This window comes from Pan troglodytes, chromosome 11 (assembly GCF_028858775.2).
Source record: "Pan troglodytes isolate AG18354 chromosome 11, NHGRI_mPanTro3-v2.0_pri, whole genome shotgun sequence".
Classification (NCBI taxonomy): domain Eukaryota; kingdom Metazoa; phylum Chordata; class Mammalia; order Primates; family Hominidae; genus Pan; species Pan troglodytes.
In genome coordinates, this window is record NC_072409.2 from 77,129,088 (window position 1) to 77,155,735 (window position 26,648).

General features: G+C 39.4%; 1 protein-coding gene and 1 pseudogene across 15 annotated transcripts in view; one reads left to right on the plus strand and one right to left on the minus strand.

Moving 5' to 3' along the window:
- Window positions 1-26,648, plus strand: part of CNTNAP3 (contactin associated protein-like 3) — a 237,260-nt gene that overhangs the window by 140,171 nt on the left and 70,441 nt on the right. For 11 of the 15 annotated variants that reach the window (XM_054658845.2, XM_054658840.2, XM_054658842.2 and 8 more), the window contains exons 9-12: window positions 141-284; window positions 16,254-16,425; window positions 21,915-22,021; window positions 25,661-25,780. In XM_054658845.2, coding sequence (XP_054514820.1) covers window positions 141-284; window positions 16,254-16,425; window positions 21,915-22,021; window positions 25,661-25,780 — 543 coding nt within the window. The remainder of the gene's footprint in view (window positions 1-140; window positions 285-16,253; window positions 16,426-21,914; window positions 22,022-25,660; window positions 25,781-26,648) is intronic. The other 4 variants (XM_054658849.2, XM_054658850.2, XM_063787842.1 and 1 more) reach the window with 2 other exon arrangements.
- LOC129136037 (splicing factor 45-like) lies at window positions 169-12,151 on the minus strand (annotated as a pseudogene).

Here is a 26,648-nt window from a genome sequence, read left to right on the forward strand (position 1 = left end):
GTTAATTTTTTTTTCAGTGATACATGAACATGTAAATACCACTCTTCTCTGACGTATTCAGTGATCTGAATCAAATTGTTTTCAAGTGTTTACAGAGCTCATAATTTAGAGTTGTCTCTGACTGACTGTATTTCCTCCAGGTGCTGGATTAAACGATGGGCAGTGGCACTCTGTGTCCTTCTCTGCCAAGTGGAGCCATATGAATGTGGTGGTGGACGATGACACAGCTGTTCAGCCCCTGGTGGCTGTGCTCATTGATTCAGGTGACACCTATTATTTTGGAGGTAAGAGAAGGCAACTGAATGACACTGGCAGTGGAACCACTTTTTATCTTTATTGCTTTGCATTTTGAGTCTCTAGTCAAATTTAAACCAAGTTGATACTAAGAAATAATTTATCTCTAGCCATGAAATTAATACCTTTTGAGTTTATAAAAAACATGAAACATTTAATCAGTTTTTCTTCCCAATACAAAAATAAGCATCTGCAGAAAGTTTACTTGCTGTTTAAATAACTTCATATTTTCATTTAACATTAAAAGAAAAATATATTTGAGCTACATGTAGTAAATAAGTGGAAACTTTCAAACAATATCATAGTCATATCTCTACAACAGATAAATCCATTTATACTTCTAACAGTTAGCTCATAAAAACAAAACAAATCGTACTGTCTGAAGTCATTGGCTTACATAAAATATTACTTATATATTTAAGTCTACATCTAAATCTATACTATTGAATCATTATTAGTACACAGCTCAGTTTATAGATAGATGGATAAATATTTTTTACATGGCGAAGGCGTAATAGGAAATATCATACTGATTATGAAGTACTTTCAAAACATTGACAATGTAAACAAATATTAATTAATAGGAGACAAACATATTAAATGAATCCAGTATAATTGGTGTTACACTGGTGCAAAGTATTGAATGTTTGCTTCCCCACCCCAGATTCATATGTTGAAATCCTGACCCCACAGTCATGGTGTCAGGAGGCTTTGGAGGGTAATTAAGTCAGGAGGGTGGAGCCCTAATGAATGGAATTAGTGCCCTTATAAAAGAGGCCCAAGAGAACTCCCTTGCCTTTCCTGCCATGTGAAGTTATAAGGCGAACACTGTGGTCTGTGAAGCAGACACTGCATCTGCTTTGCCTCAAACTCAGACTTAGACTTTCCAGCATCCAGACTGAGAGAAATAACTGTTTGTTGTGTAAGCCACTCTGTTCATGGGATTCTGTTAATAGCAGCCCAAACTGACTATGAGAACTCATACAGCTAAAGAAATGGAAACAAGTGGATCTTTTGATTATAAAGGAAGTTTGGATTTTTTTAAATTAAAAGAACCACTAGGAATAACAGCAAAACCCTGCTATGTATTCTAGAATGCTCCTGTGGATCCAAAGATTAAGCTTTTATATCTGGAAACCACAGTTAAGAGAAACAATCATGTGAGAAAACATCACATGGGGGCATGGATGCCTGTACATTACAACATTCTGTTATCATCCCATATCACCACATATATGATAAGAAAACTCACTCTCAAGTAAGAAAGTTTTCAACTAGGTATGAAATTCCATGCTGGACACAGATACAGAGAGCCACTTGCACTGTACCTAAACACTGAAGTATTACTGAGGTAACTTAATTACTTGTAATTCTTACTGGAAAGGTAAATATATTCAGCCTTTCTTAGTAATAAAAATTGTATGTAAACAGAAGTATAGATCTAGTAATAGAAGACTTGTTATATACATGCAGTCCTATACATTGCATTTTACCTCATCAGTATTTGTGGTATTTCGCAAAGAATATATACTTTTCCAAATATACAGCCACAGACATTCAAAGACTTCACTGAGCTGTCCTCTGGCACACAGGTGTATTTAAATTGTTAAAGAAAATTAAAATGGCCTGAGGTATCTCTGACCAGACAAAGCCTTTTAAGTGGCCTTAACTTTGCTTGATTTACCAATATAAGCAAAACTTAACTTGAGCTATTTCTTGTAAATGTCTTTAAAAATAGAAAAAGTCAAACTTAAGGCTAACCAATCAGAAGCCAATTAACTTATATAACTAGAGACTTTCCAGCAGGATCAACCAAATAAGGCAATTGTATAAGTACAACCAGTGAAAAATTTGCTACTATATTTACCTTACAGAAGCTGTCCCTTTTTGTTCCCTTGAAAGGGTCCCTGAACCAGTTCCCATTTGAAGCTGCTTCAACAGTGATTCATGAATCACTGTTAGCTCAAATAAACTTTTGTGCCTCCATTTACCTTTTATTAATGGATACATTTATATCTGTAGTTGGATGCTTTTTTCCTCTAAGCAGACACAAAGTAAACCTGAAGAGCTTAAGATTTTTATTTATTTATTTATTTTTATTTTTTGAGGCGGAGTCTCGCTGTGTCCCCCAGCCTGGAGTGCAGTGGCGCGATCTCGGCTCACTGCAAGCTCTGCCCCCCAGGTTCACGCCATTCTCCTGCCTCAGCCTCCTGAGTAGCTGGGACTACAGGCACCCACCATCACATCTAGCTAATTTTTTGTATTTTTAGTAGAGACAGGGTTTTCACCATATTTACCAGGATGGTCTCGATCTCCTGACCTTGTGATTCGACCGCCTCGGCCTCCCAAAGTTCTGGGATTACAGGCATGAGCCACTGTGCCAGGCCAAGATTTTTAAAATTAGTTAATGCCTTCGTGTATCTTGAGTGGATGATAACATAGGAGTCCTCAGAAAAATGCAGACATGCCCGCCAACCTTTTCAGAAGAGTGAAGTTGGCTTAAGGAATCATCATCGGTCCAAGATTGTTAGTGATCTGAGAAATTTCATGTGCTGAGGATGATGCCAAATTAAGGGTTTCCAAGTATGAGTACCAGGATACCTCCTATACCTGCTGTCAGCCATATGTGGTATCGACAATTGCCTCTAACAAAATTTTTCCAAACCAAGTAGAAAAAAACAGTAAACAGAACAGAGATTTTTTTTTATTAGGATGGGACTGAAATCTGTCCCTCCTTCAGGATGAGGGCTGTAATCTGTGTGACAGAAACAGATGACAGAGTTTGATCCACACTACTTTGTTTTCAGAGCTGCTAGCCCAGATGGAATAGGTCCAGAAAGAAACTAATGAAATAAGCAATAGAAAATCTCAAACATTATAGTCTTTGACAATGTATATTCATATATAATTACTATTTCCTTCAGAAAATACGTGTTGCTTCTCTTTTTTTTTTAAACTTATTTTAGGTTCAGAGGTATACATGTGCAGGTTTGTTATATAGGTAAATTGCATGTAATGGGGGCTTGGGGTACAGATTATTCCATCACCCAGGTAATGAGCATAGTACCTAGTAGGTAGTTTTTTGATCTTCACCCTCCTCCCACCCTCCACCCTCAAGTAGGCTGTGGTGTCTATTGTTCCCTTCTTTGTGTCCATGGGTACTCAATACTAAGCTCCCACTCCTAAGTCAGAATACATGGTATTTGGTTTTCTGTTCCTGTGTTAGTTCACTTTGGATAATGGCCTCCAGCTCCATCCATGTTGCTAGAAAGGACATTATCTCATCTTTTTTTATGGCTACATAGTATTCCATGGTATATATGTACATTTTCTTTACGCTACTGTTGATGGGTATTTAGGTTGATTCTATGTCATTGCTATTGTGAATGAACATGCACGTCTGTGTGTCTTTATGGTAGAAGGATTATTATTCCTTTGGGTGTGTACTCAATGGGGTTGCTGGGTTGAGTGGCAGCTCTGCTTTAAGTTCTTTGAGAAATCACGAAACTGCTTGCTGCAATGGCTGAACTAATGTATAATTCCCCCAGCAGTGTATAAGCACTCCCTTTTCTCCACAGCTTTACCAGCTACCTGTTATTTTTCGCCTTTTAAATAATAGCAATTCTGACTGGTGTGAGATGGTATCTCATTGTGGTTGCGATTTGCATTTATCTCATGACTAGTGATGCCGAGGAGTTTTTCATATGCTTGTTGGCCACATGTATGTCTTCTTTTGAAAAGTGTCTGTTCATGTCCTTTGCCCGTTTTTTAATGGGGTAGGTTTTTTTTCCTTTCTTGTTAAGTTCCTTATAGATTCCAGACATTAGACCTTTGTCAGATGCATAATTTGTGAATATTTTCTTCCAGTAGGTTGTCTGTTTACTCTGTGGATAGTTTCTTTTGCTGTGCAGAAACCCTTTAGTTTAATTAGGCCCCATTTGTCAACTTTTGTTTTTGTTGCAATGTTTTTGGTGTCTTTGTCATGAAATTTTTGCCATGTCCTGTGTCCAAAATGGCATTTCCTATATTTCCTAGGTTATCTTCCAGGATTTTTGTAGTTATAGGCTTTACTTTTTTTTTTTTTTTTTTTGAGACTTTAGAGTCAGTCTCACCTGTTGCCCAGGCTGGAGTGCAATGACACGATACAGCCTCAACCTCCCAGGCTTAAGAGGTTCCCCCGCCTCAGCCTCCTGATTAGCCTGGACTACAGGCACGTGCCACCACATCCAGCTAATTTATTATTATTATTATTATTATTATTATTATTATTATTATTATTGTTTGTAGAGACGAGGTCTCGCTATGTTGCCCAGGCTTGTCTCAAACTCCGAGGCTCAAGCTATCCTCCCACCTCACCCTCCCAAAGTGTTGGGATTATAGGCGTGAGCCACTGCACCTGACACGTTTTACATTTTATTCTTTAATCCATCTTGAGTTGATTTTTGTATATGGTGTAAGGAAGGGGTCTAGGAACTGCTTATGGTTAGCCAGTTATCCCAGCACCATTTATTGAATAGGGAGTCCTTTCCCTACTGCATGTTTTTGTCAACTTTGTTGAAGATCAAATGGTTGTAAGTGTGTGGCATTATTTCTGGGCGCTCTATTCTGTTCCATTGGTCTGTGTGTCTGTTTTTGTACCAGTACTATGCTATTTTGGTTACTATAGCCTTGTAGTAGAGGTTGAAGTTGGCTAACGAAATGCCTCCGGATTTGTTCTTTTTGCCTTGGATTCCCTTGGCTATTCAGGCTCTTTTTTGGTTCTATATTAATTTTAAAGTAGTTTTTACTGGTTCTTTGAAGAATGCCATTGGTGATTTGATAGGAATAGCATTGAATCTATAAATTGCTTTGGGCAGTATGGCCCAATATGGTTAAAAACCATATTTATTATTCCTATCCGTGATTATGGAATGTTTTTCCATTTGTATGTTATCTATGATTTCTTTGAGCAGTGTTTTGTAATTCTTCTTGTAGAGATCATTCATCTCCCTCGTTAGCTGTATTCCTAGGTAGTTTATTCTTTTTGTGGTCATTGTGAATAGGATTGCATTCTTGATTTGGCTCTCAGCTTGCATGTTGTTGGTATATAGGAATGCTACTAATTTTTGTACATTAATTTTGTATCCTGAAACTTTGCTGAGATTATCAGATCGAGAAGCTTTTGGGCAGAGACGATGGGGTTTTGTAGGTACAGAATCATATCATCTGCAAACAGAGGCAGTTTGACCTCTTTTTCTCCTATTTTAGATGCCTTTTATTTCTCTCTCTTGCCTGATTGCTCGGGCGAGGACATCCAGTACTATGTTGGGTAGGAATAATGAGAGAGGGTATCCCTGTCTTGTCCCAGTTTTCAAGGGGAATGCTTCACATCTTTTGCCCATTCAGTATGATGCTGGCTGTGGGTTTGTCATAGGTGGCTCTTACTATGTTGAACTATGTTCCTCCAATGCCTCATTTGTTGAGGGTTTTTAACATGAAGGGATGTTGAGAAAATACCTGATGCTTCTCTAGAGACAAATATATGAAAGCAAACAACATTTCATGAAGGAATGAGGAATATTTTGTGGCAGCAAGAATGAGAATGACTCTCCAAGATGCCCTGGAAACTGAATATGTTACATCACAGAAGGGATTTTGCAGATGTAATTAAGGTTGCAGACCTTAGGAGACGATCGTGATTCATGCAGTGGGCTCCATGTAATCACATGAGCACTTAAGAGATTTAACTCTGGTTGGAGGCAGAAGAGACACAGAAGAGAGGTGTGGGTGAGGGGAAGCCAGAGAAACTAGAAGCAGGAGAATGTCTCTCTGCACCATTGCTGGTTTAGAAAATGAACTGGGCACTATGAAGAGCAATGCAGGCAGCCTGACATTGCTGAGAGGCCCCAACTACCAGCCAGTGATGAATTGGGACCTCACTCCTACAACTACAAGAAGTTGAATTCTGCTCTAACCTGTATGTGCTTGGACACACATTCTGCCCTAGGGCCTTCATAAGGAGCCCAAGAGCACCTTGATTTTGTCCTTGTAAGACTATAAGCAGAGTCATCAGTCCAGCCCTCCCACACTTCTAAAGTGAGAGATAATAAAGAGAATGTTTTAGTGATTTGTTACAGTGATGATTAAAAGCTGATACACATTCCAACCTCCATCAGATCCATTTACAGACATTCCCATTCAGTTCTAAACCCTTGGACAATGGCCAAAAAAAAAAAAAAAAAAAAAAAAAGCTTTCCTCAAACACACCCTGAGAATATACTGAAAAAGATTACATATATATATATATATATCTATATATATCTCCAGGCGTGGTGGCCCACGCCTGTAATCCCAGCACTCTGGGAGGCTGAGGCCGGCGGATCACCTGAGATCAGGAATTGAAGATGAGCCTGGCTAACATGGTGAAACCCTGTATCTACAAAAATACACACACAAAAAAAATTTAGCCGGGCATGATGGCAGGTGCCTGTAATCCCAGCTACTTGGGAGGCTGAGGCAGGATAATCACTTGAATTATATATATATATATATATATATATATATAATGTTTTTAAAATATATATATATAATATTTTTTAAATATATATATGACCAAAGAGAATAGTTTCAACAGAAAGTCAAAATAGCCAACACAGTTTCTGTGTTTTGTTTTGTTTGGATTGTGTATGGCCTTCGAGTGAAGTAACATACATGATCATGAACCATATAGGGACACAGCGACAGAAATGGGAAGGCTGATCCCATGATCATACATGCATACATAGATACACTATGGATTCCAAAGTCCCCTTTGACCTGAAAGTGTGAGAAGAGCCCATAACCCGTTTGAAACAGATAACGCAGCAACCACAACCCAAATTGTATATGCATAAGTAAAGTTGTCCTTATTTCAGAGATGATATTATGGATTGAATTGTTTTCCCTCAAATTCATATGAACTCCAGAATGTGACCTTGTTTGGAGATAAGATCTTTGCAGAGGTAATCAAGTTAAAATGAGGTCATTAAGGTGAGCTCCAATCCAATATGACCAGTGTCCTTATGAAAAATGGAAATGGAGGTGCAGAGACACACAGAGAGGGAAGACGCTGGGACAACATGCAGGAACAACGCCTCAGGAAGACAGAGGCCTAGAGTGTTACACCTGCAAGGCCAGAGCTGTTTACTGGGTTCCTCCCTGACGCCACCTCCCACCTGGGGCTGAACCCGACCCAGACCTTACCACCCACTGCTGCTACACTGCCATAAATCCCTTTTTAAAAAAATTAAAATATTTATTTGACAAATAAAAATTCTGTATATTTAAGGTATACTATGTGACGATTTGATATAGGTATACACTGTGTTCTGATTACCACAGTCAAGTTGATTAACACATCCATCACATCACACATAGTTACCATGTTGATGGCAGAGGGGAGTGAAGTCATTACAAATCTGCTCTCTTACCAAATTCCAGGTAAATAACACAGTATCATTATGTATCACCATGCTGGATCATCATGCTGGATCCCTTTTGTTTCATGGGGTTGTATCACCATGAAACAGTATCACCATGCTGGATCCCTTTTGTTTCATGGGGTTGTTGAAAAAAGACTACAAATTAAGGACTGAAATGCATGTCTTCCAGATAGGCCTAAATAAAAGATCACACTCAGGAACCGATTTTAAATAGACCACCCTTTATGGAGCTTCCCTTCATCATTCTGCCCAACGGAATTGTAACAGTGCGAAATGAGTGCCGTTACCTTTTCCACTGCTTTATGTGCTGGTTTTATTGCACCATACAGGTATCCCCAGAGACTCGGCTCCTCTGGAGCATCTTATTGATTTCCCACTGCGGCATGAAGAAAGGCCATGCTTTGCCCAAAGTGCCTAATAGTTTTACTCAGTCGGTTATTTCAACTTATTTTTATTGCCCAGTAATGATGCAGTGAAACATTTTACCAAGTCAGGGAGCGCATCAGCCTTTCCTAGACAATAATAAACAGAATATTTGCCAGCTCAGTCAATGATTGAGTACAGCCAAGAGACACTGCAGCCTAAGAGAGGGCAGTCAGAGTGGGGAGGTCACAGAAGGGTGCAATAAATCTTCTGCCCAGGGATGTTTACTCAGAAAGTCCTTGGTCATTAGAAATGTCATTTAACTCTGTAAATAATAAGATACATTTGCTAATCAATGCTTGAGGTGCTTCTTGAGAGTATTAGTATAGTTTTGCATTTTACTATTTTTTTTTCCACAATCCTTTTAAAATTATGTTGGAGACAGCACAATATGAAAGTAAAATTCGGCCAGGCACAGTGGCTCACGCCTGTAATCCCAGCACTTTGGGAGGCCTAGGCGGGTGGATCACAAGGTCAGGAGATCGAGACCATCGTGGCTAACATGGTGAAACCCCGTCTCTACTAAAAATACAAAAAAAAAAAAAAATTAGCTGGGCATGGTGGTGGGCGCCTGTAGTCCCAGCTTCTCAGGAGGCTGAGGCAGGAGAATGGCATGAACCTGGGAGGCAGAGCTTATACAGTGAGCTGAGACTGCGCCACTGCACTCCAGCCTGGGTGACAAAGTGAGACTCCGTCTCAAAAAAAAAAGTAAAATTCATCCCTAAAATTGGCTGTCAGCATGGAAATTATAAAACTCATTTTCTAAACTCTAACGGTCCTTCAGACAAACTTTCCACAGAGCAACTGTGAAAACAGACAATGTCAATCTGCAAAGTTTCTGATTGTTTTCTTTCCTCATATTCCGAGGTGTGCATATGTGCCTCAAATTGTATTAAAACATTTGCTATAGATGACAGATTTTATAACAAAAAACAAATAAGCCAATATATCCAAGACCTATCATTTCAAAAGTAAAATATTTAGGAAGCACTAAAAGGGATAAGAATGAAAGTACTATTCATTTTTTTAAGTGATACTAAATAAAGTTGATTACAGAAAATGATTTGTCAAAGTATAAATATAGTATCACCTTTAGGGTTTAAATTCTACAGGTGAGATTTTATAACGTCCTGTTATTCAAGAGCCCATTTCCATAAATATATACATGCTAATGTGAGAAATGCTTTTGTGTTATTTTTATGCATATCATAATTTTATTCATTTTTACTGTGAAATAGATCATATATGTACAGTTTAAAATATTGCTAATTTTTCAAAAGAATGTATATATTGTTACATGAATATACCACATTTTATCAGTTCTACTGTCCCATTTTGCTATTGTTAGGCAATTTTCATTTTTGCTTTTAGATTTGCTTTATAAAATTTAGGGGGGTGGTGTTGCGTTGTTTTGCTTTTTTTTAGACAGGGAGTCACTCTGTTGCCCAGGCTGGAGTGCAATGAAGCAATCACAGCTCACTGCAGCCTCTGCCTCTCCAAGCTCAAGCACTTCTTCCACCTCAGCCTCTGGAGTAGCTGGGACTGCAGGCCTGCACCACCACACCCAGCTAATTTTTGTTGTTGTTGTTTTTCTTCGTATTTTGTAGAGACAGAGTTTTGCCATGTTGTTCAGGTTGGTCTGAGGTGATCCACCCACCTCAGCCTCCCAAAGTGCCAGGATTACAGGCATGAGCCACCATGCCCAGCCTAAAATTTAGTTTTTAAAATATTCTTAACATACCTAGTTTTTCCAGTGAATTTTGCATTCCTTGTGTGTGCTTTTGTAACTTTATTTACCCATCTGTATAGTAAACTTCGGGAAACACCAGCTCTAACCACCATGTTTAACAGCATAAGCTGGTTGTTAAATTTTACTGATGTATATAAACCCAAAATAGATCATTTCTTCACATAGAAACAGCCTTTGGTTCCGCTAGTATTCATTACTCGTTTTAGTAATTTAAAGACCACATGACCCAAATTCTTCTTGAATGCTGTGCAGTGCACTGAAAGAGACTAATAAGCCCTTTTCTGTTTTCTAAGCAAATTTACTTCTTGGGATATTTCTGTTCATATGGTTTCCTATGACACATAGCATCACTAAGAGTCAAATAAGTGAAACTGAAAACATTAAAATTAATCCTGTAATCCAGTTTTAATAATGAGTTCGTTTCATTATGTTTCTTTTTCCTTTCCATTTGTTTTATACTGGCCTGAAGAAAACAGGCTTGATGGATAAAATCCACAGTATTTTCTTCCTAACTAGCTTATATATTTAGAATGGCCTGAATATGTACAGCTGCAGACACTAACTTCATTCCTACAGTATAATATCTACCAATGATTGAAACTAGTCAGCTGCACATTTTATTTATTTATTAAAAAGGATTTGGATTTTTATACAATATTTAAAAACCACAAAATGAAAAGGGATCAATCAACGTATACCTTGGAGGTCCTTCCAAGAGTCTCAGTATCTAACAGCCATGGAGGCTGTGACCTTTTTCCTTCTTTTCTCAGCCTGCTGGTCATTTAAGGGTCACCAGAGATGACTCATGCTCTAGTTCTTAAAATCAAACTTCTTCCACCAAATCCAAGATGCTGAATTTGTACAAATGTAAAAACATCCTCTTGCCACCAAAATACCTTCTATTCAAGTGAACAACAGCTTTAATTGCTGACTCAACTCTCAAATTCTAAAAAGGTCTGTACTGCTTCATCATCAGGGACACCAAGAATTTCACATATCACACGTTTTCCAACTTTGCCATATTTTTCATGGCAAAATTGGGAAATACCATGGACTTTATCCATCAAGCCTGTTTTCTCTGAGCCAATATAAATTGACAATGGAAAAGAAAAAGAAACATAACAGAATGAACTCATTATGAAAGCTAGATTAACTATACTCTTTTCAGTTTCACTTATTTTATCCTTAATGATGCTATGTCTCATAGGAAACCATATCAACTGAAAAATATGTCATCACACATTCTTCTCTGGTTTCAACTTCCAAGTCTTCTTCCACCTCCCCTTCACCAACCATGTTCCTTAGTAGGACCACCTTAGTAGGACTCAAGTATTTCAGTCAGTGGATTTGTACCTGATCTTTCAATGCATCTTTCTCTGCGGCGTCGCCCACGATGATCTTGCCGCCTGATTTGCTAGTCTTCCCCACCGGAAAGGCATCTCGCAGCCCCTGCAGGTGCTCCCCGAGGCCCCGGCCTTCCCAGAAGCCGCGCTTCTGCATGATGTTGTGCGCCACCTTTCCCACCACGTTAGCGAGGAAGGAGCTGCTAGGCCGGTTTGGAGATCTCAGTCTGTCCTGTTCCTCCTTCACTGGGGGAGGAATGGCTACTTTGGAAGACCATGACTGAGGTCTTGAATCCTCTTCATAAGGAAAATCTCGGGGTGACTCTTGGTCTTTCTCTACCAGAGAAGTGGGAAGGGCAATGGCAGCTCCACCCTACTACTTTTCCTCCTCTCTCCCTCCTAATCTTCCCCTTCATCAGAATCTGGATTTGGTCGCCTTGATCAGAACTCCCCTAACTTCTTGCCTGTCTTCAGGCCTCTTTTCCCTTTCTTCTATTTCCTTTCATATTTCTAGCTCCTGCTGTGTCTGTCGTTCCTCTCTGTGGCACTTCACTACTTTCTCATAATCATAAGGAAACATAGGATCATATTCGTCAGCTAAGGGAATCAGAACGTCCCCTGCAAAAACCCACTGGGAGCAGGATCCTTCAGCCCAGCTGCTGCATGCCGTGGTGTGTCCCCAATTTGCAGGTCATCTGAGGAGCCGCCTGGCCTTAGGTCAATGACTGGCAAGAGCTGCACTGTTTCTAACTTTGGCTCTTTCCCTGAGTGAGAGCTGCCTTCCTCACCTGAAGCTGAGACTGCAGAAGTTTGACGTTTTGGAACCAGCCTTCTGCTTTTGAGTCACTGGTCTCCACTCTCAGGCCATCGTATGGGGGCATCTTATTTTTTTTTCTATTTAATGTTGCCCTGCTGACTCTACCCATGGGTAGCCAGGTTAATATGAAGAAATGAAGAAGAAGAAAAACCCACCAATTTCCTGATGCCAGATAAATGGAAAATGTTATTTGCACCAAAGAAACCTTGAGAGACTTGGAACAAATCACTGGTGGATGTGGATTTCTGGATCTCACTAGATTTATTTTAATAGAAAGTTTAGGCCAGACGTGGTGGCTCTCACCTGTAATCCCAGCACTTTGAGAGGCTGAGGGGGGTGGATCATCTGAGGTTAGTAATTCAAGACCAGCCTGGCCAACATGGTGCAACCTTGTCTCTACTAAAAATACAAAGATTAGCTGGGCATGGTGGCGGGAGCCTGTAGTCCCAGCTACTGGGTAGGCTGAGGCAGGAGAATTGCTTGAACCTGGAAGGCAAAGGTTGCAGTGAACCGAGATGGTGCCACTGCACTCCAGCCTGGCAACAGAGCGAGACTCTGTCAAGAAAGAGAGAGAGAAAGAGAAAGTCTAATTCGCAGATGCAGACTTATCTTCTGTACTGTCATTTGTCCATTCTTTTTTTTCTGGTCTGTGATTTCATCTTTTTGAAGTGTTTTTCAAGCAGCACTCTGTACGGTTGCAGGTTGTGCATATAGCCTGCATTTTTTTGCATTCATGCCTGAAATAGAGATTGACTGAAGGTCAAATTCTTTTAAACTTACCTTTATGGAATCTTTCTGCTGTTCAATGCCATGCCTCCTTCCATGATATTGAGAATACAAAATTGACTGTTGTGTCGCCAGTCCTCACATCCTTCTTGTAGGAAGCTGCTAGACTGAGAACTTGTGGCAACACTGCATTGAAGTCTGTCACTGCAATAACACACAGTGACAATTTTCTTGCCAACCTCATATGCTTACACAAGTTAAAATAACCGGGCTAAAATTTTCATGGGTCTTAATATCTTTATTTGTTTGATTTCATATCCATGCAGTACTTTATGATTAGAATTTGTCCTGAAAGTTTCATAACTTTTTGCGGGACACCTGGATTTATTTTAGTTTTTTTTTTCTAACAGAGTTATTGAATTCATTTTCTTTTAAGAATAACCTGGCTGGGCGCTGTGGCTTACGCCTGTAATCCCAGCACTTTGGGAGGCCGAGGCAGGTGGATCACGAGGTCAGGAGATCAAGACCATCCTGGCTAATATGGTGAAACCCCGTCTCTACTGAAAAAAAAATACAAAAAAAAAAAAATTAGCAGGGTGTGGTGGCGCGTGCCTGTAGTCCCAGCCACTCGGGAGGCTGAGGCAGGAGAATGCTGTGAACCTGGGTGGTGGAGCTTGCAGTGAGCAGAGATCACACCACTGCACTGCAGCCTAGGCGACAGCACGAGACTCAGGTCTCAAAAAAAAAAGATAACCTAAGTTATGTGTCAGGAAACACCACATGGTGAAAGAAAGATTAGCAGAACTGTTGATATTCCTATAATTCATTACAGGAAATTATTTATTGAATTAATAATCCTCTTAGTTCTTAATGTGTTTATTTCTTAATGATTAGTGAGATGCAGTAGAATTATACAAAGTTCACTCTCTATCCCATTCTTCAGAAGGTTCTGCTGTACCATTTAAACTTATATTTCTTTTGTAAATATAAAAATATAAAAGATTTTAGTCTTCAAACTTTTAAACAAATATGGTGTTAAATGTTAAACTTCCAAGTGTCTGTAAGGTTATGTATAGTTTCGATAAGCTAAAAAGAAGCCATAAATATGAGGGAGGCTTTTACTTTAGGAATCTAAAGCAGAAAATATTAAAGTTAAAGATATAAAGCTTCAGTTATTAAAATAGAAATCTAAACACAACATTTATTTTTTATGGAACTTTCAGGGAAGAAATAAGAGTACAGGCATTGAGAGGTGCTTCATTTATTCCAGTAAGAGGAATCTTCATTGACTATTTTTTGAAATTGTGCTAGTGATTAACAATATAAGGTCAAAGAGAGGTCAATGAAAAACACATAAGTACAAATTCTATACTTCATTTTTTTCATTTTAATGAACACTGTAAAGAAAACTCAATCCTCTAGTGATAAATATTGATGTATATTTACTATAATCTTTGGAGAAAAGGGTATTTGCATGGACTCAAAGTGTCATGCCAAATATTAGGTTTAATACCTAATATTTGAATGATTGGGAAAAGAAAATAAGAAATTATATCTCACAAGTTTGAAAGAGACAATACTTACAGAATCAACATAAGCAGGCCTCTTTTTTAAAATAAGGCAAAGGATAAAATTTTTAAAAGCTATATAATTTCATAATATACAATTAAATTAATTATTAATTCAATTTCTCTTGTCATTGGCATTACACCATTATGAAATGAGGTGCCTCTTTCATATTTGTATGTTAAAATTAAGTATTCATTTAGATCAGAGGTAGACAAATCACGGTCCATGGCATATTATATAAGCCCAAATGAATAATTGCTTTGTATTTTTATTTTTATTTTTATTTTATTTGAGAAGAAGTCTCGCTCTGTTGCCCAGGCTGGAGTGCAGTGGCGCCATCTCAGCTCACTGCAAGCTCCACCTGCTGGGTTCACGCCATTCTCCTGCCTCAGTTTCCCGAGTAACTGGGACTACAGGCACCCGCCACCACGCCCAGCTAATTTTTTTTTTGTATTTTTAGTAGAGATGGGGTTTCACCGAATTAGCCAGGATGGTCTCGATCTCCTGACCTCATGATCCGCCCGCCTTGGCCTCCCAAAGTGCTGGGTTTACAGGCGTGAGCCACCGCGCCCAGCCCTGCTTTGTATTTTTAAAGGATTATAACAAGAAGGACATGCAAAAGAAACCAGGTGTGACCCACAAAACCAAAAGTGTTTACTATCTGCGTTTTACAGAAAACCTTTGCAGACTCCTGACTTAGACAAATGCCTTATGATTTTATTCTGAATTAATATGACTCTTTCTACAAACAGTTGTCTTTAAATAAAAAGATTTTACAGTTATTGTGTTTTCTTTAACTAGAGTGTGTACTTTCATCCTTTTCCTTACTTTTCAAACTTAGAGTTCCATTATTAGGTTATATATTGTAACTCAGAGGGTGGGAGTAAGTTCAAGACACTACTTTCCTATATGCTTGGACTGGTGTGGAGTAATACTGCTTACGTCAAAGTCAGGCACTCACCACTGCTTCTTATAAGTACTGTTCTTATTTCACAAAACAAGCCCACATAGTAAAGGGAAGTGATGTCATAAGCATTGCCATTTGTAATTTAGGTGAAATTAGCTGACGGTTGTAGTGAAACTTTTAATATTTAACTTCTAATATTGGAAATAATCAAATGTCTATTTTATCTCTTTCTATTCATAGAACATTCTGGACTGCAAATTTTTATCCTTATATACCCTAACAGTGTGTTAGGTCCTGTTACTTTTTGTGTTGTTGTTAACATTAGAATTTAATCTTTAGTTATATATTTGACTTAAGTACCTAATACCAAAGAAAGTGTTACTAGAAAAGCAAATCTAGGTATTTCCACCCAGTCAGTATAAAAAAATATGTTTTTAAATACTCCCAAATATACATACATCGCAACACACAAAAACACCTATAGGGTAGATATTTAACATATTTTAGATAAATGGTAGTACACAATTATATTTTCAGGTAGCATTTTTCACATTTCACAGCATATCCTAAATAAAATTTGGGCTATGATTTCATTTATTTTAATTTAACCTCCACTTTAATTTTTTTCACTTATACTACATAATGCTAAAATGCATGATTATTTCTTAGATGAGATTTCACAAAAGAAGCCAAACCTCTTTTCACTTGGTTGGGAAATAATTCCTGTTACAGGAATTTTAGATCTGAATTTTCCCCCATAATTTCTTATTCTGAATTCCAGGTATTATCTTAAATTTGATCAGTTCTAACCTTGCCCCTTCTCACCTCTCTAATGAATGGTGAAGCTCATCACATCATACCGATGTCCATAAACAAGCGGGAGCAGCAGTCTTCATATAGTAAATACTGTGGAATAGTTTTGTCATAGTTGTTGCTTTTGTCCTATTTTTGTCTTCATATTTAGGCTGCCTGGACAACAGCTCTGGCTCTGGATGTAAAAGCCCCCTGGGAGGGTTTCAGGGCTGCCTAAGGCTCATCACCATTGGTGACAAAGCGGTGGATCACATCTTAGTACAGCAGGGGGCGCTGGGGAGTTTCAGGGACCTCCAGATAGACTCCTGCGGCATCACAGACAGGTAAGGGCCATCCTAGGTCACTTTAGCTTGCCTGTTTTCAAAGTTGAAGAAAGCAAATGTAGACAGCTGGAAAAAGGCATTCCGTTCTCTTTTTTGTTGTTGTTATCTTTCGAGAGGGAATGAAATAGTCATAATTACTATGAGGATTAGAAAACTTCATCTTGGCCGGGCGCGGTGGCTCACACTTGTAATGCGGCTGAGGCGGGCGGATCACGAGATCAGGAGATCAACTTCATCCTGGCTAACATGGTGAAACCCCGTCTCTACTAAAAATACAAAAAAAAAAAAAAAAAAAAAAAAATTAGCCAGGCGTGGTGGCGGCCACCTGTAGTCCCAGCTACTGGGGAGGCTGAGGCAGGAGAATGGCGTGAACTCGGGAGGTGGAGCTTGCAGTGAGCAGAGATCGCGCCACTGCACTCCAGCCTGGGCGACAGAGCGAGACTGCGTCTCAAAAAAAAAACAAAAACAAAAACTGCATCTCTAATGGAATAAATAGCATTTTTTAAATGATAGTATTTTATTAGAAGACATACACCTTATGAATTTTACCTTAATATGATCCCAAGTTGCTCAGCTAATAGTTATCAAACTCGCTTTTGCAACCACACACCCATCAGGTGGATGATGTTTTTCCAGGCAGAGGAATTTGCCAGGTTACTATTCATCAGCCACCCAACCCCACATGTTCTGCAGAGAAAATAAAAAGCAATTTCTGCTAGAAAAGTTTGAATCATAAAGATGGATGAAGATGTGTGCAGAAGGACATACTCAATGAAATATGGAGGTTAGACAAGAAAAACATTTAATTCAAATAAGTATTACAACCACAGTTATGCTAGTTGTGCCATAATTTTACAAAGATTTTGGCTGAGAAGAATCATAGGGTCACACCTGGAAAAATAATATTTTTACATACAATTTGCCCTAGTACATTTGGTATTTACTTTAAGTGAATAAATAAATGCTACAGATTTAAAAATTAAAAAGTGATAATCTGGCCCGGCGCCGTGGCTCACGCCTGTAATCCCAGCACTTTGGGAGGCCGAGGCGGGCAGATCACGAGGTCAGGTGATCGAGACCATCCTGGCTAACATGGTGAAACCCCGTCTCTACTAAAAATGCAAAAAATTAGCCAGGCATGGTGGCGGGCGCCTGTAGTTCCAGCTACTCGGCAGGCTGAGGCAGGAGAATGGCGTGAACCCGGGAGGCGGAGCTTGCAGTGAATGAGATCGTGCCACTGCACTCCAACCTGGGTGACAGAGCCAGACTCTTCTCAAAAAAAAAAAAAAAAAAAAAAAGTTATATCTGCATCTGGTAGAACTTTCAAAACCTGCCTTCTTCATGGAGTAAATTCAGTTAGTCAATTCTGTTTTAAACATTAACTGCAAAATTATCCTCTCTGGCTAAACAGGTTTTAATTTATAACTCATAGTTATTGACATACTAAAAAAACGTAATTACTACTAAATGAAAAGTTCATTCATATGGACTGTATTTATTCAGCATGGAATAATTTCCCCCTGTGAACATTCTGTTGATTTGTAGGAAAAATGAATTAATTCAAAGATGAGGAGTATATGAAGTGCAAGAATTTGTCAAGTACCTCTCATTCTTGACCTTGAGATTTGAATTCTTGGCACACAGCTGGGACTGCATTTACATCTCAACACCAGCTCCAGAACCCCACTCTGTAGTCGTGGGAAGGGTAGTTGGGAAGGTTTCTGGCCATTTGCTCACTTAATATAATCCCAAGTTGCTCAGCTAACTAGCCAGGGAGCTCAGCTCTCTCTGAGTTAAGGGGTAATGTCCCATGGGCCCACACTGTGAGTGACAAGAGCTGTCAGCTCAACTGTGATGCAAGTGTGATTTTCTTCACTTGTATGACATTATTTTGATACCTTGTTAATTACTCACAAAATATGATCCATTTGCAGTGTTTCTGTTATGAGATATATATCGTGAGGCTGCCTCTTTTCAGAGATGATCCATGTTGCCTGCTTTGTGTATGTAGCTCCCAAAGTACAAAACTATTGTTTTTACTGTTATAGGCTGTTTTGTTTTAACCTTAAAGTCCCAAGAGTTACATTGGTGCCTAACTTGGTCTCTAAGATCCCACATTTTAAAAAGGCCTCCAAATTGTACCCCAAAGTTACTTGTAAACATGCTCAACTAAGCATGTATGTGTGAGCCACACTTAAACTTCAGTCATGATGTGTACAATAATCATTGCAGATAAGGGTTTTAAGAAAGCACTTTTAAATTATTTTCAAATAGGGCTACAAATAAAGGCTATTTACTATTTCATTCCCAAAGTCAGTAACGTAGAAGACTAGCTCCTCTGAGATTATTTTGAAAACCTGAATTTTATAAAGCAATAAAATTAGAAAACTTTGGGGACACAAAATGACATTCTACAGAGTTAAAATTAAAGACCTTTGCTGTTCCCTTTACATTAAGTTTTGAAAACCTGAAAATACTGAAAATTCACTTTTAAGTATCCTGAAAACAGGCCTGTAAGCATCTGTCAGCCTTTCTTTGTTGTTGTTAAACAAACAAACAAACAAACAAAAATCTAATTGTATTAGTCTGTTCTCATGCTGCTAATAAAGATATACCCAAGACTGGGTAATTTATAAAGAAAAAAGGCTTAATGGATTCACAGTTCCACATGGCTGGGGAGGCCTCACAATGATAGCAGAAGGTGAAGGAGAATCAAGACACGTCTTACATGGCAGCACGCAAGAGAACCTGTGCAGGGAAACTCCCCTTTATAAAACCATCAGCTCTCGTGAGACTTATTCACTATCATGAGAACAGCATGAGAAAGATCTGCCCGCATGATTCAGTTACCTCCCACAGGTTCCCTCCCATGACACGGTGGGAATTATGAGAACTACAATTCAAGATGAGATTTGGGTGGAGACACAGCCAGACCGTATCACTAATTCACAAAGTAGAAATGTATGTTACTCAAATACCAGACCTAAAAATCCTACTTAGGGACAGATAAGGGGTATGAAGTTATCTTTTTTAGTCAAAATTTTAAGCTACACAAAAAATAGCAATGGGCACTTTGGATGACAGAGTCACAAATAATGGATGTTTATGTTTGGATAGGTGTTTGTTTGTTTGCTTGTTTGTTTTTTTGAGACGGAGTCTCGCTCTGTCGCCCAGGCTGGAGTGCAGTGGCACGATCTTGGCTCACTGCAAGCTCCGCCTCCTGGGTTCATGCCATTCTCGTGCCTCAGCCTCCCGAGTAGCTGGAACTACAGGCGCCCGCCACCACACCTGGCTAATTTTTTGTATTTTTAGTAAAGACGGGGTTTCACCGTGTTAGCCAGGATGGTCTCGATCTCCTGACCTCGTGATCCACCTGCGTCAGCTTCCCAAAGTGCTGGGATTACAGGCGTGAGCCACCACACCTGGCCAGGATAGGTTTTAACTTCTTAATCACCTCTTACATCAGACTGCTGTACTCTTTTAAGGTTTGCCCTGTATACCACATGGCAGAGCTTCCAATGGAGTCCTGTGCTGCATTCCAACTGGGGCTCCCTGAGCAGGGAGGCCTCCGTCACCTCCTCACCTGGCTGTGCTGACCAGGCTGCTGACCCCACTCCTGCCCTCCCTCTGCCATCTTCCCCTCTGTTGGTCTTCTGCATGCTAGCTACTTCCTCTATTATTTGTACTACATGTAAATTTTTCACAATTGATGTTGTGTTTAGTTGAAGAAAAATAGTGTATACTTGTTGGTAGTCTCTAGATCACTTAAATAGTTCTTATTTCCAAGTATTTTGAACTAAAATTATTCTCTCCCTGTTGATATCAAACAGCAGTGGTTTTTAATGTTTTTTAAAATTTGTGGAATCTTCAAGTCAGGTATGATCTTAAGATGCTCCATTATATTAAGAAGGAAGGGGAGGAGGGGGAGAAGGATGTGGGGGAAGAGGAACAGCTGCTCTTTTAAAAATGGTATGAGGGTGGGCCCCCACCCCAGCCACCCTTGCCTGTCACTCCAGCTCCCCCTCTTCTGATCAGTTCACACAGGCTTTTCCATGCCTTGGCCTTTGAAATACTTGAAAAGTTGTGATTCTCATGGCCCCTAACTCTTCTCTGAATGCAGACTAAATGCTCATTAACACTATGTAATTATGGAAGTCTTGGCCCTGAGCTGGTGGTGCAGTGCTGGAGAGCCAGGATAGGGGGCTGGGGGCATGGGGAGAGTAGGGAATGCTGCGGATTCTTCCCAGCCCCTCAGGTTCCCCTCAAAGGATCTCTCCAGAGGCCAAATACAGGCCCCTGGGGCTTTCTGTCAACTTCATACCCCAGTTTTCTGCTGGTCGTCCTTCCACCACAGCCAGGAGGCCTGTCACAACCTCCCAGCCCCTCTTCTGTTACTTCTCTGGGTCCCATGGTGAGGGGCACTTGGGTGCTCCCCGCCTCTGCCGCTCCAGCATGGACTATGATGTCCCTCACGGCCTGAAAGGTCAGTGTCCTTTAGAATCTTCACTCTTTACCAGGTCCTTAGCTGTGTACTCAGCAGTGGGAGACAGCGGCCAGAGGCTGAGATCCAACCCTGCTCAAGGCAGAGGTGGGTCATGGTATTCAGGCCAGGCCTCCAGAAGGTCACACTACCTCTTGGTGACACTCTGTGTCAGGTGCTGGTCAGTTTCCATAGTGTACCCTGCTCCCTGTTCCCCTAACAATCCTGAGAGGCAGGCATGCTAGGCCCCCAATATTATAGTGGGCGGCAGCAGATTCCAAGAATTCTGAAAGTGTGAGACCTCCAACTGTTCTTTTTCAAGATTGTTTTGGCTAGTTCAGGGTCCCTTGAGGTTCCCTATGAATTTTAGGATGGATTTTTGTTTTCTGCAAAAAAAGGCATTGGGATTTTAATAAGAATTGTATTGAATTTGTGGATTGCTTTGGGTCATATTGACATATTACCAGTGTTAAGATTGCTTAAAAAGCAATAACCAACTGCTTATTGCAAATCTAAAAGGTGACAAGATGACCTAAATTAAATGTTCTTCAAAATTTCTGAACCTCTGTCACTATGTGACTGAAGCTGTTCCTGTTTCTTTCTTCTCCCCTCTGTATCTTCCTCCCTGTTTCCCCTTCTTTCTTTTAAAAATGACCACAATATAGTAACGGAGCATGCCATATTTCATAGTTTTATGTATGTAATTGGTTTTGCTAGCCACATGTCAAGTTATTGTGTCACTTGGGACAAAGAAAAAAAGAAATGTGTTGAAAATTCAGCTGTCACAGAAACCTAATAATCAGCTGCATGCTAATGGATATATTTATCTAAAGTTTGTCAATATAATTAGAGAACCTTGATGGCAGACCCAGTAATCACATCATGTGGGGTTATCTTGCATATGCTGCTCTTTCACATTAACCTGTTTTTGGTTAACCTGTTTTTGGTAAGACACTTATTTTTTGATGATTGAAAAAGGGAAACAGCAGTTGTATCTGTTTTCTTTTAGGTGCTTGCCCAGCTACTGTGAGCATGGGGGCGAGTGTTCCCAGTCGTGGGACACCTTCTCCTGTGACTGTCTGGGCACAGGCTATACGGGCGAGACCTGCCATTCCTGTAAGCCTCACGCCTCCCTCTCGTTTCTGTCAGCATCTCTTTGTCATTTCATTTTGATTAGTTGTTTATATGTATCTGCATATTTGCAATCATGCAAACACATCAGAAGAGATATTTCAGCACTCAATTTCTAGTTTACTTTTAATCCACCTTATTTAATACAAGGGTGTTGAGACAGTGCACAGAAATACGTGGTACGCATAGGATTGAAAAAAAGAAACTGGCAAGCAATGGGGAAATAAGTCTAGGAGAATCAGATATAGTAAAAGGTAGAAACTAAATTAAATTAAAAATGCATGATGTAACAGCTTGTTCCATTACTTGAGTTGGACCATACTTTTAATTCTGAGAATCTTCTCAGTCAAAGAAAGGTGGAAAAACAACCCCTTGCCAGGCTGTCAATGTTACATTTAAGGTATTTAAAGATTTTTTAACAATCACTGGGATGATGCAGTCACGGGATTGTACACGGTAAAATTTTTGAAGAGGTAATGGGATATCAGCTAGAAACTAGAGGACCTTTAAGATCTCTTACAATGACTGTGATTTTCTTTGGTGGTGGTGATGATGATTGTAAAGTGAATAAGTGTAAAAGTATTAATGTATTGAGTACTTACGTCAGCCCTCTGCTATTGCTTTGCATATATTAACTCATTTAATCCTAAAGAAGCTCCAGGAAGAAAGTACTCTTATTATCTTCATTGCAGAGTTGAGGACAGAAAGAGGTTAAGTAACTTGGCCCCCAGCTAGTTTGTGGGAAGATGAGGAGTTGAGCTAAGGAGGTTGGCTCCACAGCCTTGGCTCCAGGATGCCTGATTGGTGGTCCATGCACCAGCAGCACCCACAGCCCCTGGGAACCTGTTGCAAGTAAAGACTCTTAGGCCTTACCCAAACCTACTAAATCAGAATCGCTGGAGATGGGGCCCCGAGTCTCTTGTAACCAACCTTCCTCATGCTTCTGGTAGACATTTAAGTGTAAGAACAATGTCTAAGGGATGGCATATTCTAACACTTCTCAACTGCCTCTGCCATATTAAAAATCATCTGTCTTTACTGAAGAATCACCCTCTGTGAATTTCAAAGGCCATGCCATTTTATTGACCTCTAACCTGTTATAATTAGAACGTCACAGAATCTGAAAAGCCTTTTTTTTCCTATTTGTTTTTAACTTTTAAAGTTTTCTTTCTGTATATCTCTACTGACGTTTCTGAGCAACTTCTCCTCAGGAATATTTCGCCCATCCCTGGGTCTTCAAGGAAACAGAGATGCAAAGTCCTCAGTTCCACTTGCTCATCCTGAGTTCCTAATTGAAACTTTTAAGAACTCTTCCGTGAGACATTTGATTTTCACAAAAACCACAGGAGAAAGGCAGGCTGTGGAGTGTTAAAACCACAGTTCATACATGCAATGAGAATTCTGCGCTCCCAGTCCTGAGGTTCTGTAAAGGATCTGGGCAAAAGAGGAGACAGTCCAGGAGTGACTCTCACAGATTGAAGCATGAAGTATGATTTTTGTACTAGAAGGGTCCCTGTTTATAAAGCCGTGACACATTTTCTTTTTTTTTCTTTTTTTTTTTTGAGACGGAGTCTTGCTCTGTCGCCCAGGCTGGAGCCCAGTGGCATGATCTCAGCTCACTGCAAGTTCTGCCTCCCGGGTTCACGCCATTCTCCTGCCTCAGCCTCCCGAGTAGCTGGGACTACAGGAGCCCACCACCACACCTGGCTAATTTTTTGTATTTTTAGTAGAGACGGGGTTTTGCCATGTTAGCCAGGATGGTCTCGATCTCCTGACCTTGTGATCCACCCGCCTTGGACTCCCAAAGTGCTGGGATTACAGGCATGAGCCACCTTGCCCAGCCGCTGTGACACATTTTCTAGGAGTTGAGTGGCCTCTCACACCAGAGGTTGAATGTCTTGATAAGGTCATAGAGTTGGTGCAGGGACCACATCTTTTACTTCTGTGTATCTTTCATCCTCCAGGCATAGTATCTTACCTAAAAGCAGAAGCCTAATCTTGTGTGTTACCTGGCAAATTTATATCCACCACCACACTCAGCATCATCTGATTGCATTTAATGTTGCAATTAATCAATGAGTGATATTAGTCCATGGTTATTCACTGCAATCAAAATATAACTCCAAAAACTTCTGAGGGAAAATATCAGGAGATTGAAAAAGTATTTCAAGTGTCAGTCTCATCTAATAATTGACGGCTATAGGTAGAAATTTGCCAAGCCCACAGTCATTCACTGTGAGACTAGACTGCCACACCTAGTTGAATAGGTTATTGTGTATTTCTAATTGTATAACATGTATCAATTATGTGCAACTAATTAATTGTATATAATTATTAATTGTATATAACTCATTGTATATAATTAATTATACAATTAAAATCAATTGTATTCAATTAATATATACTATACATTAATACATGTGTACATTATCATTTAAAAAGCCAAAAAATTCACGTAAAGCACAAGTTCTAGTCACTTTCCTCAATATTTGTCTCCATTCCAAACCTAGTCTGTGCCCTATATTTAAGTATTGTTATTAATTTGAGTGAATCCTACCAGACATATACAAATATATGTATCTATTTAAATCAATATGCCATAAGTGGCAAAAAAATAAAGATTAGCAATGTCCATCTCCTGCAGATATTAATTCCATACCTTGTAGTTGGTAAAACATTTGCTTGCACAAATGAAAATATTCAATTATGCTAGAGTAAATTTACATTATATAGGGATATCTTTCAAAAAAGTTTCTCTCCTGTTTTGAATTTCAGCTGTCTTGAATTGTCACTTGCAAAATACTTAGGGAAGTTTCTTTTTTAAATCAGCTTTAATTATTTTTTAATGATGAGAAGTTGATAGCTTATAAATTCTATTTATCTCTTTAAAATGCTCATTCATATTGTTTTAAAGGAAGCAAAGGGTATAACTGCCGCATAGCTTAAGAAAAACTTTACAGAATGCTTATGGGAAAATACCAGATTATTTAGGCAGTTTAATGTGCTCAGGTATTCAGTTATTACAGGGTGAATGAGGGTTTCTTCCGTAATTATAGAGTTTAATTCTGAGGTATAGTTGCCATGAGTTTGAAAAGAACCATGTTTCAATAGCACGCAGAATTCAGATTCACAAAGTTTTCCTCTCATATCTCTTCAAGTGTTTTACACTGTGCTTCAGAGTTTGCATGCTTTCTTGCCTAAAAGCAAAAGAAAACATTTATGTAGAGAAAGTACAGTCTCTAGACATTGCCAAAAGATTGTCTATTGAAGATAGTATCGCATTCCCACTGTAAGCACATCTTCATGTTTGAACACCAACACAATCTTTCCTTCTTCCTCAAAATAGAAATACACTGTGACCGAATATTTATTCAGCATCTAACAACATCCAACATTTGAATGTATTTTGACTAGGTAATTTTTTTCTCCTTTGTTAATAAAAATAGATTTAATTTTTTAAATGTCATTTTTCTTGCATCTCATCAAATATACTGTCATACACTATAAAAATGATGTTGGGTCATATGTATCACATGTCTGTAATTCAGAAATGCAAACCTTTGGACACTGACTCAACATCTGGAGATATTTTTTCTGGTTCTTATGGCTGGTGTTCTCCTACAGCTCTCTACGAGCAGTCTTGTGAAGCCCACAAGCACCGAGGGAACCCGTCCGGGCTTTACTATATTGATGCAGATGGAAGTGGCCCCCTGGGACCATTTCTTGTGTACTGCAATATGACAGGTATGTTGATAATCGTTAGATGCATAGATCAGAATAGACCAAGGAGAAATTTACCTAGTTGGCAGCATTATTAAAACATGCAGTTTGATAGTGTGTACTTGCTAAGTAGAAGCATTAAATATATATTTATTAATTTTGTTGTCAACAAAATTTTCTTGTATTTCTTGTTTGCCTGGGTTGGATTATAGGCAAGATTCAATGCTCTGCCAAGGCATCTCTCTAGCTCCTACACTCCTCATAATACATCTGTTCATGTGCATCATGATAAAATACAAACCTCTGATTGGGTGATTTACATGCTTTCTGTATTTAGAAAAAACAGAGGTCTTTAAAAGTGCTAAGAAATAACATAGATATGTTAATGTTCTATGTGCATCTTAAATAATTTAGTGATTTTTATGGCATATAATTTTTTCATAACCAAAGAAACTTGATTATTTCTCGTGCTTTAGATATTAGAAATGAACACTGCTTGGGCTGGGCATGGTGGCTCACGCCTGTAATCTCAGCACTTTGGGAAGCCAAAGCGGGCAGATCACGAGATCGAGAGATCGAGACCATCCTGGCCACTGTGGTGAAACCCCATCTCTACTAAAAATACAAAAATTAGCTGGGCATGGTGGCACCCGCGCCTGTAGTCCCAGCTACTTGGGAGGCTGAGGCAGGAGAATCCCTTGAACCAGGGAGGCAGAGGTTGCAGTGAGCCAAGGTTGCGCCATTGCACTCCAGCCTGGCGACAGAGCAAGACTGCATCTCAAAAAAAAAAAGGAAAAAAAGAAATGAACACAGCTTGATTATAGAAGATTTCACTAGAATGCCTTTTAAATAGTTACATTTTTACAGAAATTTGTTGTCACCTAGCTCTTCC